Genomic DNA, 14,387 nt, shown 5'->3' with positions numbered 1-14,387 from the left:
ACAACAGCTTTAAACTATTTGAAATGAGAAAGATTTTGCAGGTGAATAAGGCTGAAATAACTGATACAGACTTCCTGATGACCAAGCTAAAGTCTTTTAATTGTTAGGGTTCCATTATTATGTTGTATATGCTTTATGTACTTTCAAGGACGTGCACGACACATTTCTGCTCATTTCAATAGACATCTAGGCATACCTTGGAGATTCATATATAAAAACTGTTTATATTAAGTCAGGTCTACTACATGTGCAAAAGTATTGTCTAAAAAACCAAATATACTTTAATTTCAAAATATTGCTAAAAACAATGCTAACCATCATCTGACAATGCAGAGTTGTTATAAATCTTCAATCTGTAAAAACTGCAATATTTGCAGAACGCAATAAAATGAAGCAGAAATCCAGGCAGTCTTTAGCAACTGATTAAATATGGAGAGTAACAGAGAAAGGACTAACAGTTGATAATGCCATTGACAAAAAATGCAGTGATCTCTTCCATCTTAAAACAAAACATAACAAACATTCAAGAGAACATCCTCTGGACCTTACACTTGTAGCTAATGACTTGCTCCCCTTCTCTCTTCACAGCCAAACTTCTCTAAACTTCTCTTCATTCACTATTTCACTCATCTATTTTGAAGAATGTCTTTTGCCCTCAAATGCCACGAAAACTCCTGTTTAAAAGTCTCCAGTAACCTCTATGTTGCCAAATCCAGAAATCTCAGTCTTCGGTATACTCCCCCTCTAAGGAGCAACCAGTTCAGCTTACCATTCCCTCCTGTTTGGAACACTATCAGTGTGAAGCATACAAACTGGAGTCAGACAAACCTGGACTCAAAAACCAACTGCTCCGGTGGCTACTCAGTGGTCTTGAGCAAATTATATAGTCCCTTCTTGGGTCATTTCCCTGATAATAGATAATAAAAGCACCTACACTTCATACATTTACAAGCATTCAGTTCAGTTCAGTCGCTCAGTCGTGTCCGACTCTTTGCGACCCCATGAATCGCAGCAAGCCAGGCCTCCCTGTCCATCACCAACTCCCAGAGCTTACTCAAACTCATGTCCATCGAGTCAGTGATGCCATCCAACCATCTCATCCTCTGTCATCCCCTTCTCCTCCTGCCCCCCAATCCTTCCCAGCATCAGGGTCTTTTCCAATGAGTCAACTCTTCACATGAGGTGGCCAAAGTTTCAGCTTCAACATCAGTCCTTCCAATGAACACCCAGGGCTGATCTCCTTTAGGATGGACTGGTTGGATCTCCTCACAGTCCAAGGGACTCTCAAGAATCTTCTCCAACACCACAGTTCAAAAGCATCAATTTTTCGGCGCTCAGCTTTCTTCACAGTCCAACTCTCACATCCATACATGACCACTGGAAAAACCATAGTCTTGACTAGACGGACCTTTGTTGGCAAAGTAATGTCTCTGCTTTTTAATATGCTATCTAGGTTGGTTATAACTTTACTTCCAAGGAGTAAGCGTCTTTTAATTTCAAAAGTAAACATCTTTTAATTTACAAGCATTAAATGAGTAAAAATACACTAATGCTTAGAACAGTGCGTGATAATCACAGGGCACCACAGTCCCTTGGCTTCCAAGACACCACTACTTTTGATTTTCCTCATATTGCTCTGTTCCCTCTTTCTCTCCCTCTTTGCAAGTCACTCCCTGTTTGAAGCGAAGTCAAAGTGAAAATTGCTCAGTCTTTTCTGACTCTTTGTGACTCCATGGACTATACTGTCCATGAAATTCTCCAGGCCAGAATACTGGAGTGGATAGCCTTTCCCTTCTCCAAGGGATCTTTCCAACCTAAGGATCAAACCCAGGTCTCCCACATTGCAGGCGGATTCTTTACCAGCTGAGCCACAAGGGAAGCCCACGTGTGAACTACCACACATGTGCCGATGAAACCCAGCTGTATGCTAATAAGCTCTTCCTAAAGCCCAGAATGGGCCTTCCTTTGTGGCTCAGACGGTGAAGAATCTGTCTGCAATGCAGGAGACCTGGGTTCAATCCCTGGGTCGGGAAGATCCCCTGAAGAAAGAAATGGCAACCCATTCCAGTATCCTTGCCTGGAAAATCCCATGGATGGAGAGCTTGGCAGGCTACGTATAGTCCATGGGGTCACAAAGAGTCAGACATGAGTGACTAACACTAACTAAAGCCCAGAACCACAGTCAGTTACCTGCTCAACAGTTCTACCAGGATGTCTCACAGATACTTCACCCTCAACCTATCCAAACTTACTCAAAACTGAATGTAAGCCCTTCCCTTCAATCTCCAAACCTGCTCTTCCTTCAGAGTAACTTGTATCTCAGTAAAAGGACTCCAGCACAAACCATTCACAGGAGAAAAACTTGGGAGTATACGCTTGTATATATTCATTAACCTTGCCCTTCATAGAACCAACGAACCAAAGTCCTTTGACTCTATTTCCTAACTGTTTGTGAAGACCTCTATAATTCTGTTGTCAGTCTCTCGAGCATACTAGCATTTTATCTTACCTGAACTGTTTTTATTCCAATCCCAAAGAAAAGCAATGCCAAAGAATGCTCAAACTACTGCACAATTGCACTCATCTCACACACTAGCAAAGTAATGCTCAAAATTCTCCAAATCAGGCTTCAACAGTACGTGAACCGTGAGCTTCCAGATGCTCAAGCTGGATTTAGAAAAGGCAGAGGAACCAGAGATCAAATTGCCAACATCTGCTGGATCATCGAAAAAGCAAGAGAACACCAGAAAAACATCTACTTCTGCTTTATTGACTATGCCAAAGCCTTTGACCATGTAGATTACCTCATGGTCACCCTTCAGGTGTCGGCTTTAAAGGCTTTCTCAAGAAAAGGTGTTCTCTAATGCCTGCTGGCACTCCTGAAGCTTAGATTATGTCACCCTATTATACACCTTCACTGCATCCGATATTTATCTTTATAGTCCTTTGTGTAACTACAACTAACATTACTAGCATTAAGTATTTAATATCTGACTTCCCTAACACTGTAATCTTGTGACAGAGGGACCATGCCTCTCTGGCTCATCACTGTATCCCAAGTGCTCTGCCTGGTGTCTGACATGTCATTAAGTGCTTGAAACATTTTCTCATTCCTACCTCAGGGCTTTGCATTAACTGGTCCCTCAGCCTAGAGCTCTGCTGACCCAGATCTGGTCACTCAAGCCCTTGAACTTCACAAGACTGGCTCCACATCACTCAGGTCTCAGTTACAAAACACCATCTTCTCAGGGAGCCTTTACCAATGACCCAAGCTCAAGGAGTGATCCCCACACTACAAGTATTTCATCCCCTTCTTAACTTCTTCAAAGTAGCCAGCACTATCTGAAACCACAGTTATTTGGAAGTTCTAAAAAGCAAGGCCCAAATTGAGTGCCTGACACAGATTAAGCATTCAGCAAACATTTAAGTGAATGTATCTCCTGAAAGAGAAAAGATGACTTGGAGACCATCCTAAATAGAAAAACATTTACAAGCTGTATTCCAACGAAGTTGAAGAAGAGGCAGTGTACCTTAGACTGCCTACTGTGAATCCTGGCTCCTTCCCTACTTTAGTTGCTCAGCAGTCTCCGACTCTCTGCGACCCCATGGGCTGTAGCCTGCCAGGTTCCTCTGTCCACAGGATTCTCTAGGCAAGAATACTGGAGTGGGCTGCCATTCCCTTCTCGAGGATCTTCCTGACCCAGAGATTGACCCTGGGTCTCCTGCACGGCACCAGATTCTTTACTGTCTGAGCCATTGGCTTGGCTTACTTAGCTTTATAACCTCTGGTAAGTTACTTAACTGCATTATGTCTCAGTTTCCAAACCAGAAAATGGGAATCATAGAACCTACCTCAAGGGGTTGCTGAAATTAAATCAGTTAATATATGTAAAATGCCAGTACCAAGCGCACAATATACACTCAATGTACACTACCATCTATCAGACAGGACTTTCTCCCTCTGTTTCAAATATACAAGGTGGCTTTTCCTTTATCTCATCCACCCAAAACGCGCTCCTTTGGGTTTTTTTTTCTTTTGCTCACTGTGCAACTCCAATGGCATCTTTCACACAGTTTAAGAAATGTGAATGATACCCTCTGGAATTGTGTAACATGGTAGCACCATCCCCATTTTCTAGCAACTCCCAGATTTGTGATTATCAAAACAATAAAATGACCAAAAGACAAAAAATAGAAATGTACTTTGTAAATGATTAAAATACTACAAAACAAGCACTATATTTACAAATCTACATTCTCTCAAAGTTACTGTCAAAAAAAAGGAAGGCTAGCTAGATGATACAAAAGAGTTTTGACACAAAAGCATTTGTAACTTCTGTGATCCAGGGATATATGAAAATGAACTAAGGTTAGGAAAAGGAAGTTGCTCAGTTGTGCCCAACTCTTTGCGACCCCATGGACAGTAGCCTGCACCAAGCTCCTCCATCTATGGGATTTTGTAGGCAAGAATACTGGAGTGGGTTGCCGTTTCCTTCTCCAGGGAATCTTCCCGACCCAAGGATCGAACCCAGGTCTCCCGCATTGTAGACATATACTTTACCATCTGAGCCACCAGGGAAGTCTACTTTAAATTCACACTGAGGGCCACACCAATTCATCAGATTGTTTCTCAGGAAGAGCCATGGGTTATTCAGCCACAGGGTAATCAACCATATTTCAATATTTGCTCATGTCAACACCACACCTTTTATCTTTTTTTTCTATTCCTCAAAGAGAGTATCAAAACATTATAACTTTATTATTGATCTCAAGACAGTGAGTATTTACTTTGGTTACCCACATTAGTCAATCTTAGAATAAGTGAAGTGAAAGTCACTCAGTCATGTCCAACTCTTTGCCATCCCATGGACTGTATGTAGCCTGCCAGGCTCCTCTGTCCATGGAATTCTCCAGGTAAGAATACTGGAGTGGGTAGCTGTTCCCTTCTCCAGGGGAATCTTCCTAACCCAGGTCTCCCACATTGCAAGGTGGATTCTCTACCATCTGAGCCACCAGGGAATAAGTTAAAAGGAGTAATAAAGAAATCTGCAACTAGGTTGAGGACTTGTCATGACCATGAAGTTACTTCTGTGAAAATTCAACAACAACAAAAAAACCATTTCATGTTTATTTGGGCAAAGCCCTGAAAAACGCAATCTGAGATGATTTCGAGATGTTCCGTGTTGGACTTAAACCTCTAAGATTAACAGCAGATAATCAGGATGGAGACCCAGAACCCATCGACTGAATCTCTCTTTAAATCTGAATTTTCAAACTCCCACTATTACTGGATAATTCTCTGTTGTAGGAACTGTTTAATGGAATGTTTTAACAGCATCCCTAGTCTCTACTCACTAAAATAACAGCAGTACACCCCTAGTCTGACAATCAAAAATGTCTCCAGATATTGCCAAATGTCCCCCCTGACAGGGCAAAAATTACCCCCAGCTGAGAATCTCTGTTTTAAATAAATCTGTCCCAACTGTCTAAAATATCCACCAATATTCTCACCTCCCTCTTTTAAATACCCTCCCACTGATTTACCTGATAATCGAGATAATTCCAGAATCCACCTTAATTCATTTCTTTGCCTCCAGAATCCTCAGAATTCACTTAGCAGTACAACTCTCTCAATAACAGGTCAGTTCTCTTGTTTAAAACTAGAGTTGGTAATGCAGTTGGTATGAGGACTCTGGGCTCATGATCCCCAGTCAAGCACTCTTTTCCATCAAAATACACTGCCATCCATCAGACAGCAAGTTTTGTCAGTCCTTCATTGCCCAGGAGTCTTGCTTCTATCCTTCCTTTCCATTTCTACTCTCCATACCCCAGAGTGGTGGTTCTAAAACTTCTGCACGCATCAAAACCACCTGGCTTGTTAAAAACACAGGTTACTGGGCCCCAACCTCAGAGTTTCTGATTCAGCAAGAATGGGGCAGGGTCCAAAAATACACATTTCTAAGCAGCTCCCAGATTCACAGATAAGGTCTACCTTGCTGGTAAGGGGACCACAGTTTGAAAACCACTGCACTTGAGTGCAGGTACCTATCACCTCAAGAGGTAATATGTTTCAATCTTCTTTCAGACACCTTCCTGACATAAAACTACAAAAATATTACTCCTAAAACACCACTCTGATCAAATTAGTGTTCAATTAAAAACAAACCATAACCTGTAGTGGCTCTCTATTTTCCATAACCAGCTTTCATAATTGTTTAAAATGTGTTCCCTACATTACCAACACTACCTCCCAAAACAAATCTTCTACTTTAGCCCTATTAACCTAACAGTTTACCAGACCCCCCACTCCATAGTAAAGCTTATGCTATCTTTACCTTCTGCAAGGCCACCCTCTTCCCTCCTCCTCTCTACCTACCTGAAGGAGGCCTTCACCACTGTATTTGTCAAAACCACTGGTTTGGTCACTATCTGCTGCCTTTTATCTTTATGCTTTAAGTTTTTACCAAGTACTCACAGATAGAGAAAACCCCCAAGAACCTAAAATTTAAAACAGAAAACAATGATATGAGTGACATGCATAAATAAAAGGCTTGACACATATACAAACTGCACAAATATTGCTACTTTAATAGACCAAGTGCAATAAGTTCAGAACTGACAAAAAGAGAAAGAACACACTAACTTTTAAAAAACATGATCAAATGTTGGCTGTCAAGTATTTGTAGCCATCTCATTTAGGATGTTAAGCAGTGATCTGTTAGGAAAGAAATTGCAAAAGTAGCCTCAAAAAAAGATAAAGTACTCAGTTTACAACTTCCTACAACAGGAGTACCTATTTGTTTTCTGTATGAAATACGCTGCAAGAGAGATAATAAGGAGTGAAAGGAGAAACAGGGTTCAAGGTCTGGCTCCACCCCTTACCAACTTTGTGATCCTGGTCAAGTCAAGGCAGCTCCCTGGGCCTCTATTTCCGTAACAAAAATATTAAAGTTTAAAATTATACCATCTACCTTACAGGGTTGTTTTGAAGATTAAAGGTAATGTGTTTGGAAGAACCTGGCCTAGTACCTAACACATGATAAATGTTTACTGAATTTTAATCTCTGTTGATAGGAAAGCACAATGCAAAAATACAGTATTATCCCAAAAGTGAGACCAAGAGAGCAAATTAATAAAACCTGACTAAGGACGTCCATTCCCCAAGAGGAAAAATAAAGAGAGACATAAAATAAGAATGTCATGTCCCTCTGCATGGTATATACCAAATGTATCCATTCCCCAACTTAACAGTCAAGACCAAGACTTGAGAGTAACACAACCACCATCACTTTCAACTTCACAACCATAAGTTTATCTTAAAAGTCAGCAAAAACCTTAACATAGAAGGTTTAACAGGATTTGAGGAAGAACTTATTTTAGTATATGTGCTGCCGAAGCGAGCACTGAGGAAGAACTTAAAATTCAGACTGAGCTTTTACAGTTAACTAATATTTTCTTATTTGTTGTAGTGGCCTAAATACTATAAATGTGTTCATGGGGCATGTGTGCTAAACGTTTAAGTTTTCATTTGTTAGAGCTTAGGCATTCTGGTTCTTATGTATATACTACAGAACCCAAAACCCCAAGAGTGTGTTCATCCCTGTACACCAAACTCTCCTCCATTCTTGATCTATTCCTAGCAGTCAAGAAAACTCATAGCAAAAGAAAGTATTTATGAGGGGTTTCCACAATATCAACAAATAGTTACTGAGCATTTTCTATATATTGCAGACCGAGAGTACTTTCTTCTCTCTTTTTGAGGCTACTTATCAAGCACTTTCTATGTGTCAGGCACTATTCAAAGCATCTAGTAGATACCACAAAAACAAAGTCCCAAATTTCAAGGAGCTTATACTCTAATGGAGATATATGCACAAACTTAAGTATGACAGTGATGAATGCTCAGCAAAATAAAACAAGTAACAGGGCTTAAACACATCCCTCATTCTGGGTCCCCGAAATACAGGTCACTGTGGGAGACTGATGCTTAAGTATAAGAATTAGCTCCCTCATCATCTGCATTTTGAATACCAAAACTAGGCAATAAGATTTTCCTATATTACTAGGAAAGAGACTGCAACAATATACTCTTTCACCAAGAGACTGACAGTTAAGTCTAATGGAATAATTATAAATAAGCAAATTCAACAAATTAGACCATGCTATAATTTTTTTAATTGTTAAGCTATGGGAAAAAAATGGCTTAAAATTAGGTTTTTGTGTTGCCTGGTTTATTCCTGGCCAGAAAAACCTTAGAGAGAGTACATTCAAAGTAGGACTGTTTATAAAAGGGTTAATGTGTTTATTGCTCCTGAATCTGGGGATACAATTTTAAGGGTAACTCAAAGGTGAGAATATCATAAGGGCTTGGTGCCCTCAGTTTCCTGCAACAGATAAAGGATTCAGCTACTTCAGAGAGAATCATATATAACGCACATTAACAGGATTGAGCATCCAATAGTGTAATAATATCCTTTAGAAAATCTCTTAATTTCATCATCATGATTGACAAGCAAGCTGAATTCTCAAGTAAATCAGCATCTCTCCCTTCAGATAACAGCACTAGCTTAAGTCAAGAGAAAAAAGTATTCAGAAATATAAAAGAGAAAAAAGCATAACTTCTTTAACCCTGAAGCATACTGTCTGAAGTATACTGTCTTTGCTTTCTTTATACACTAATGTAGTCATTCATTTGTTTCTACAATTGCCTTTGGCAGGGGCTAGTGAATTTTTTCCATACCAAATGTAACTACACCTTACTCATTTACTTTAATGCACATTATTTTGCCGTTGACTTTCTATGCAATAGCAAGAACTACTTAGAATTGGTGTTTTGACTTCAAAAACCTAAAAGATCATCAACTACAACTGCTAAGGATTTAACTAATATTTTAGACTAAGAAACTCTAAAATACTATATAGAACATTCCCTGTAAATGAATACTTATATATACATGGCTGTGACAAGCATTCAAAACTGCTCCAACACTTTGGCTCCTGAAACCAAATTAAGGAACAAAAGTTCCATAATTAGTACCTGGCAATGTTTCTCAATAAGGTCCCACATCCAAATTTACTAGAAATACAGAAATAAATCATCTTTACCTCAGGACAACCAAATAACCACCCATCACCAAAACTGAAGGTTCTATTCCTCTCACTTTAATACCTCCTTAGGGATGTCAACTTGCCATGGAGAGCTATCTGGCTTTCTTCTAGAAATCTATACACAAAACTACTAATATTTTCATTAAAAACAAAATATTTTCATTAAAAACATACATACCATCTTCAAAGGTGTAATTCTCCTCCACAAATACTAGTTTGACAAAAGAAAAGCCAATTTTTAAAAACTATTTCTGATTTTTTAAAAGATGACTTGTCACAAAGATGATATAAACATCATAATTTATCTCACCAAATCCAAGTCAGTTAAAAGCATTCAAGAGGATCTAGTCAATCATGAATAATACATGTTCTTATTAGTAAGGATACAAATTTTTTTTCGGATACATGAAAGGTTCTCAATATAAAGAAGTTTTGTTCCAACATGAGTCTGGACTCAGACTGTTAATACTGGTACTACATTTTCTCTCCCAAGAAGCTATTCTGAAGATATGTCACAGAGGGACTACCATTTAGATTCTGTCCTCTAAAACAATATGGAAGTAAAAGCCGGTAACACTATAATCAATATACTAGGTGATTCAATTCAATTTGACAAACATATAGCATGAAACCAAACTTTAATCACAAAGCCAAGTTAGTATATCTGTCATTTATTCTCTTTCAAACTTTATGTTCCATGGCCAGTAACTGCAAAGCAAAACTAAATTCTATACTGACCTACTTTAAAGAGACACAGTGTTATAACTACTGCAAAAATTAGCCTTTATGTCATGTTAGTCTTAAAATTCCTCAAATAACTAACAACACAGAATTCTGTAATATAAGTGTTGGACACAGAGCCATTAAGAGCTCGGTAGGCACACTGCCATTCAAAGAAGCCACCAGTATCATATCAAAAGTTATGTTATGGAAGGGATTTACACTTCAGATATAATTTTGTCATGCAATTTTAAAAAGGAAAACAAACATCAGTCACTCTAAACTCCAAGATTATTACCCAAAATTATAAGAAAGATTCTCCCAAAATTTCTGCTTTATCCTCTTACACAACACTTTTACAAAATCACAAACCAGAAGTAAAAATATGCTAGATAAAGAAAGGTTAATATGTGCAACAGGTAGCAATCATTTTACAATTAAAAAAAAGAAAACTTACCAGGACAAAAATCACACTTACCACTACCTTTCTACCTTGTTAAAAAATGTGAAAACTTGTTTTGAAAGACTAGATCCAAAAAAAAAAAGAAAGACTAGATCCCAAGATATCTTATTTACAAAACAGCTCAGCAATCCTACCAGCTGATATGATAAAAACGAATTCCAAATAGCGGTAACTAACTGGGAAAGAGTTTTGCAGCATCTTCTTTCTTTTCCCAAAGAAAAATTGAACTCAAGAAATGTCAAAACAAAAAATAAATCCCAAATGTACAAAATTCCACTAATGATAAAAAAAAAAAAAATTCCACTAATGATATACTTTATTTATAAAGCTTGGAGATAAAGAATTATAATCTCAACACAGACTGGGAGACAAGAAGCAAACCTCTGAAATAAGGTTTATCAGAAGATTATTGCCTACTGGACATATTAATACTTGCCAACATACACCACACCTTTTCAACAGTCACATTAAAGGGGTGGGGGTGTGGGAAGAACAGCTTATTCTCAAAGAGTCTGGAGATCAACAGAAAAAGAGAATCATTCTTTTTTCCTCCAAATTCAGTCTAAAATGCAGAGCCAAATAAAACCAGCATAAATTCCTTTAGTTAATCTTCTAAGTCTTTCAGTTCACCAAATTTACATAATGAAGACAGTTCTGTGGCTTTCCTCATTCCCCACTCTACAAACATAAATTCAAAATTCTGAAATGAATATATGGTGAGTATTAATAAAGCTCTCTTTGACGAAGAAAAACAAAAATCAAATTCTTTAACTCCAGCAGGGAAACCCTGAGAGGAAAACAGGGCCTAAAGGACAAAGTATCCACATGCAGACACAAGCTAATTCCCTCCAAATCATTACTAAGTAGAAATTTATTTCCATAAGAGAGATCACATACATCCCTCCCAAAATACAGAACTTTATCAGCATCCGGTATTCTACCTTCTCTCAATCAATACCCTTCAACACTATCAATGTTGATTTGTGTTAAAAAAAAAACAAAACCTTACTTTTACTCCCCAGCTCAAAGCCACAGATCTTGGTACAGCATAATCTAAAAAAACAATTATACAGAACTATCCTTCCTCAAATAGCTTTGCTCCTAAAATTTACATTCTAATCTAACTCAATTAGATTTATTACAATTTCAGTATTTTGAAATTAGGAATCCTTGTCACGCTGTAATTCACAAAATCGTCTGATTTACAATCGTTTTGGCAGTAGTTAAAGGCTACCTATACATTCATTTCCAAATAGGATGACTATTACGGCTGTAACTACTTGGCCTAAAACCCACATGAGATATTATCTTCCCTCCTCCTCTGGGGCAGAGAAAAGCCACCTGAAGTTTTAATCACAGTACGTTCACAAATGGAAACAAAATAGTTATTCTGCTTCAAAATTGAAGGAAAAAAAAAAAGGCAAGTAAATACTAACCAATCTCTGGCTGTAACGAATCCTTTCTTCTTCGGGTTCCATCTCTCACTCTTCTGTTGAAATTCTAGAAAGAAACCACTCCAGGGCTGCCTTCCTCTTCCTCCTTAGGAACCAGATTGCAACACTAAAGAATAATGATAGGAGCAGAGATGAGAACTCATCCTCGAACTCAAGCTTTTTTCCCTTGGAATTAAATATTTAGGATATGTGTAAGTTAAAGTTTTCCTAAGAAACGGGGTTCCTCTTCATCAGTATGGAAACTCTCAGCTTTGGGGCAAGTGGTTCCAAACCAAGATCAACAATCACATTACAACTGTCTGAGGCCTATAGGCAAAAGAAGATGGTTTCAGTTCCTTACAGTCGGGCTACACCACTTGTTTTCTCCCCACAGGATTACAATAGGCAAGGCTCCCCATCACAGCAACATTAGCAAAAAAAAAAAAAAAAAAAAAGCGGCAGCGGCGGGGGGGGGGGGGGGGGTTAGAACTTTTCTCTCCTAGAGCTGACCAGGTAAAGCAGGCACTGAACTAATCCAGATCCTAACCAAAATAGTTCTCTTCCACCCGCAATTAGAAACTAAATAAAAGGACAGGCTAACTACATAAAGAGAACAAGAAAGGAGGATTGAAATGAAGACTCCAAAACAATTTCCTATACACCTCTAGTAAAATCCGTATACAATCGTCGCCGTCCTTCCTAAACTCCCCGGATCTTTTCATTCCCAAACCACCCCAACACAAGATGCGTACAACTCTGAAACAAATTCAAGAGAGCTGCAAATCAGAAACAAAAATTAATCAGATCTTTCTGTTTAAAGTAATAAAACAAGCGATTTTACTTAGACATATAAGTCAAATTCATCTTTTCCAAACATTAAAAACCAGTTTGCGCGACGGTCGATCCCTAATACCAAGGTTTTTCTTTTTCCTAAATAATTCTCAGGGATAATGGCTTCCACAGAGAATGCAGATTTTTTTTTCTTTTTTATAACTACATTATGGCCACGTTAAGAGCATCCTTTCAAAACTGCTACGAGACCCGAGGACCCGATGACACAGTTTGCAATAGCAGTTCGTGGCAGAGCCCTCCTGGAGGAAGCCCTCGCCCCAAGTCGGGAGGCAAGCCGTGTTTGCACCCCCTGGGCGAGGACAGCCCGGGCTTGGGAACAGTCAGGGCCAGAGAAGAAAAAAATGGCAAATCTCGCCGGGTTCCCCCCGGGAAAGGCGTTTCAATGGTTCGTTCACCCATCAGAAAAAGAAATAGAAACTTTACATTAAGTCTTTAGATAACACAACGAACCAAAACTTCCAAAGGGGGAGGGGGGTAAACGATAGGAGGGGGAAATCTCACCGGGGATTTTGCTCGAGAGTTCTTGTCCAAGTGAAAAGTGAAAGATTCCAAAAACTGAAAAATTAAATCCCAAACGTCGTCTTCGGTTTTTTTCCGTGGATCAATCCAGTATCCAGAGGGTCAGAGCGACCCGGAAAAGAGAGGAAACAGTTGCTGAATCAAACCACCTCTTCTGGCTTTGCAGACCGGGAGTCGGAGGCGTCAGGAGAGGGGAGCGCGACCCCTCGGCGCCGAGCCCGGGGCGCCCCCGCCTCCCCCGGGCGAGCGGTCAGCAGCCCGAGCGCAAGCCCCGGACCAGCCCCGACCGCGGGGAGCGCCCTCTTCGCCGTGCCCTCGGCGAGCAGCCGCTCGGCCGCCTCCGGAGCCCGGGAGCGACGGCCGATCAGCTGAGACCGGCCGACCCGAGGCTGCCCGCGCCGCCCCGGCCCCCCGGAACGCGGGCCCCGGCCCCGGGGGGCGGAGAGGGCGGGAGCGGCGCGGCGCGCCGGGCTGGGGGCCCGGGGTCCCCTCGCGTCTCCCCCTCAGCCCGACCTCCGCGCTGCGGGACGAGCCCCCGGCTACTCCCCAGTCGCAGAGGAAGGATTCCGGGGGATGGGCCCCCTTGGCGTTGCCCCTCCTCCCGGAGCGCCCCCTGCCCAGGATAGACAGAGCGGCGACAGGCCCAGCCGCTGGGAAGGTGTTCTGCGAGCCGCAGCCGCCGCCGCCGCCGCCGCTGCCGGGGAGGGGTGTTGTTTCCCTCACACAGGAGGAGCCGCTGAAGCAGCCGCCGCCATTTTGAACCCGTCAGACTCTCACATACACACAGCTCCTCCGCGGCGCACTGCGCAGGCGCCGCCTCCCCACCCCTCCTTCGGCTCGCCTCTTCAGCCCCCACCCCCCTTCAACCCTCTCTTCGCTCCTTACCGCTCTCCGGGGTGCACGTGAACGCGCACGCGTCACTCCCCTCTAACGCGGATACTTTGCCGGCGCGCGCACGCGCGGATGCGTCGGCCTGGAATCGCCCGCGCCCCGCGACGCCGACGCGGCTCCCCGCCCCGCCTCGCGTCAGCCTGCCCGCCCTCCCGCCGGCCCACCGCCCCCGCTCCCCGTCGGCCTTCTTCCAGGGCTCCAGCTCGGCCCGCTGCTCGCGCCTGCGCGCAGGCCACGGATCCTCCTCCGCGCGCGCCCTGCCCCCCACACGCCCTCGCTCGAATACACACCTCGCCTCTGTGACCCCGCCCCTCGCCGGCCAGCTGCGCTGGCGGCCCTCCCCCACCTCGCCTGGGAGGGTGGTGACCCCCGACCCCCCAGAAAGCACAACACCCCCCCAA

At 41.8% G+C, this 14,387-nt stretch overlaps 1 protein-coding gene across 1 annotated transcript in view; it reads right to left on the bottom strand.

Moving 5' to 3' along the window:
- The window catches only part of KDM2A (lysine demethylase 2A), an 88,579-nt gene extending 74,704 nt beyond the window's left edge, over positions 1 to 13,875 (bottom strand). The window contains exons 1-2 of the mRNA XM_043452818.1: positions 13,078 to 13,875; positions 11,728 to 11,851 (exon numbers count right to left, since the gene is read on the bottom strand). Coding sequence (XP_043308753.1) covers positions 11,728 to 11,769 — 42 coding nt within the window. The 5' untranslated portion in view covers positions 11,770 to 11,851; positions 13,078 to 13,875. The remainder of the gene's footprint in view (positions 1 to 11,727; positions 11,852 to 13,077) is intronic.
- Between the last annotated feature and the right edge of the window lie 512 nt (positions 13,876 to 14,387).

Source organism: Cervus canadensis, chromosome 29 (genome assembly GCF_019320065.1).
Source record: "Cervus canadensis isolate Bull #8, Minnesota chromosome 29, ASM1932006v1, whole genome shotgun sequence".
In the NCBI taxonomy this organism is placed as follows: domain Eukaryota; kingdom Metazoa; phylum Chordata; class Mammalia; order Artiodactyla; family Cervidae; genus Cervus; species Cervus canadensis.
Note: the sequence above shows the minus strand (reverse complement) of the source record. Positions and strands in the feature narration are given on the sequence as shown.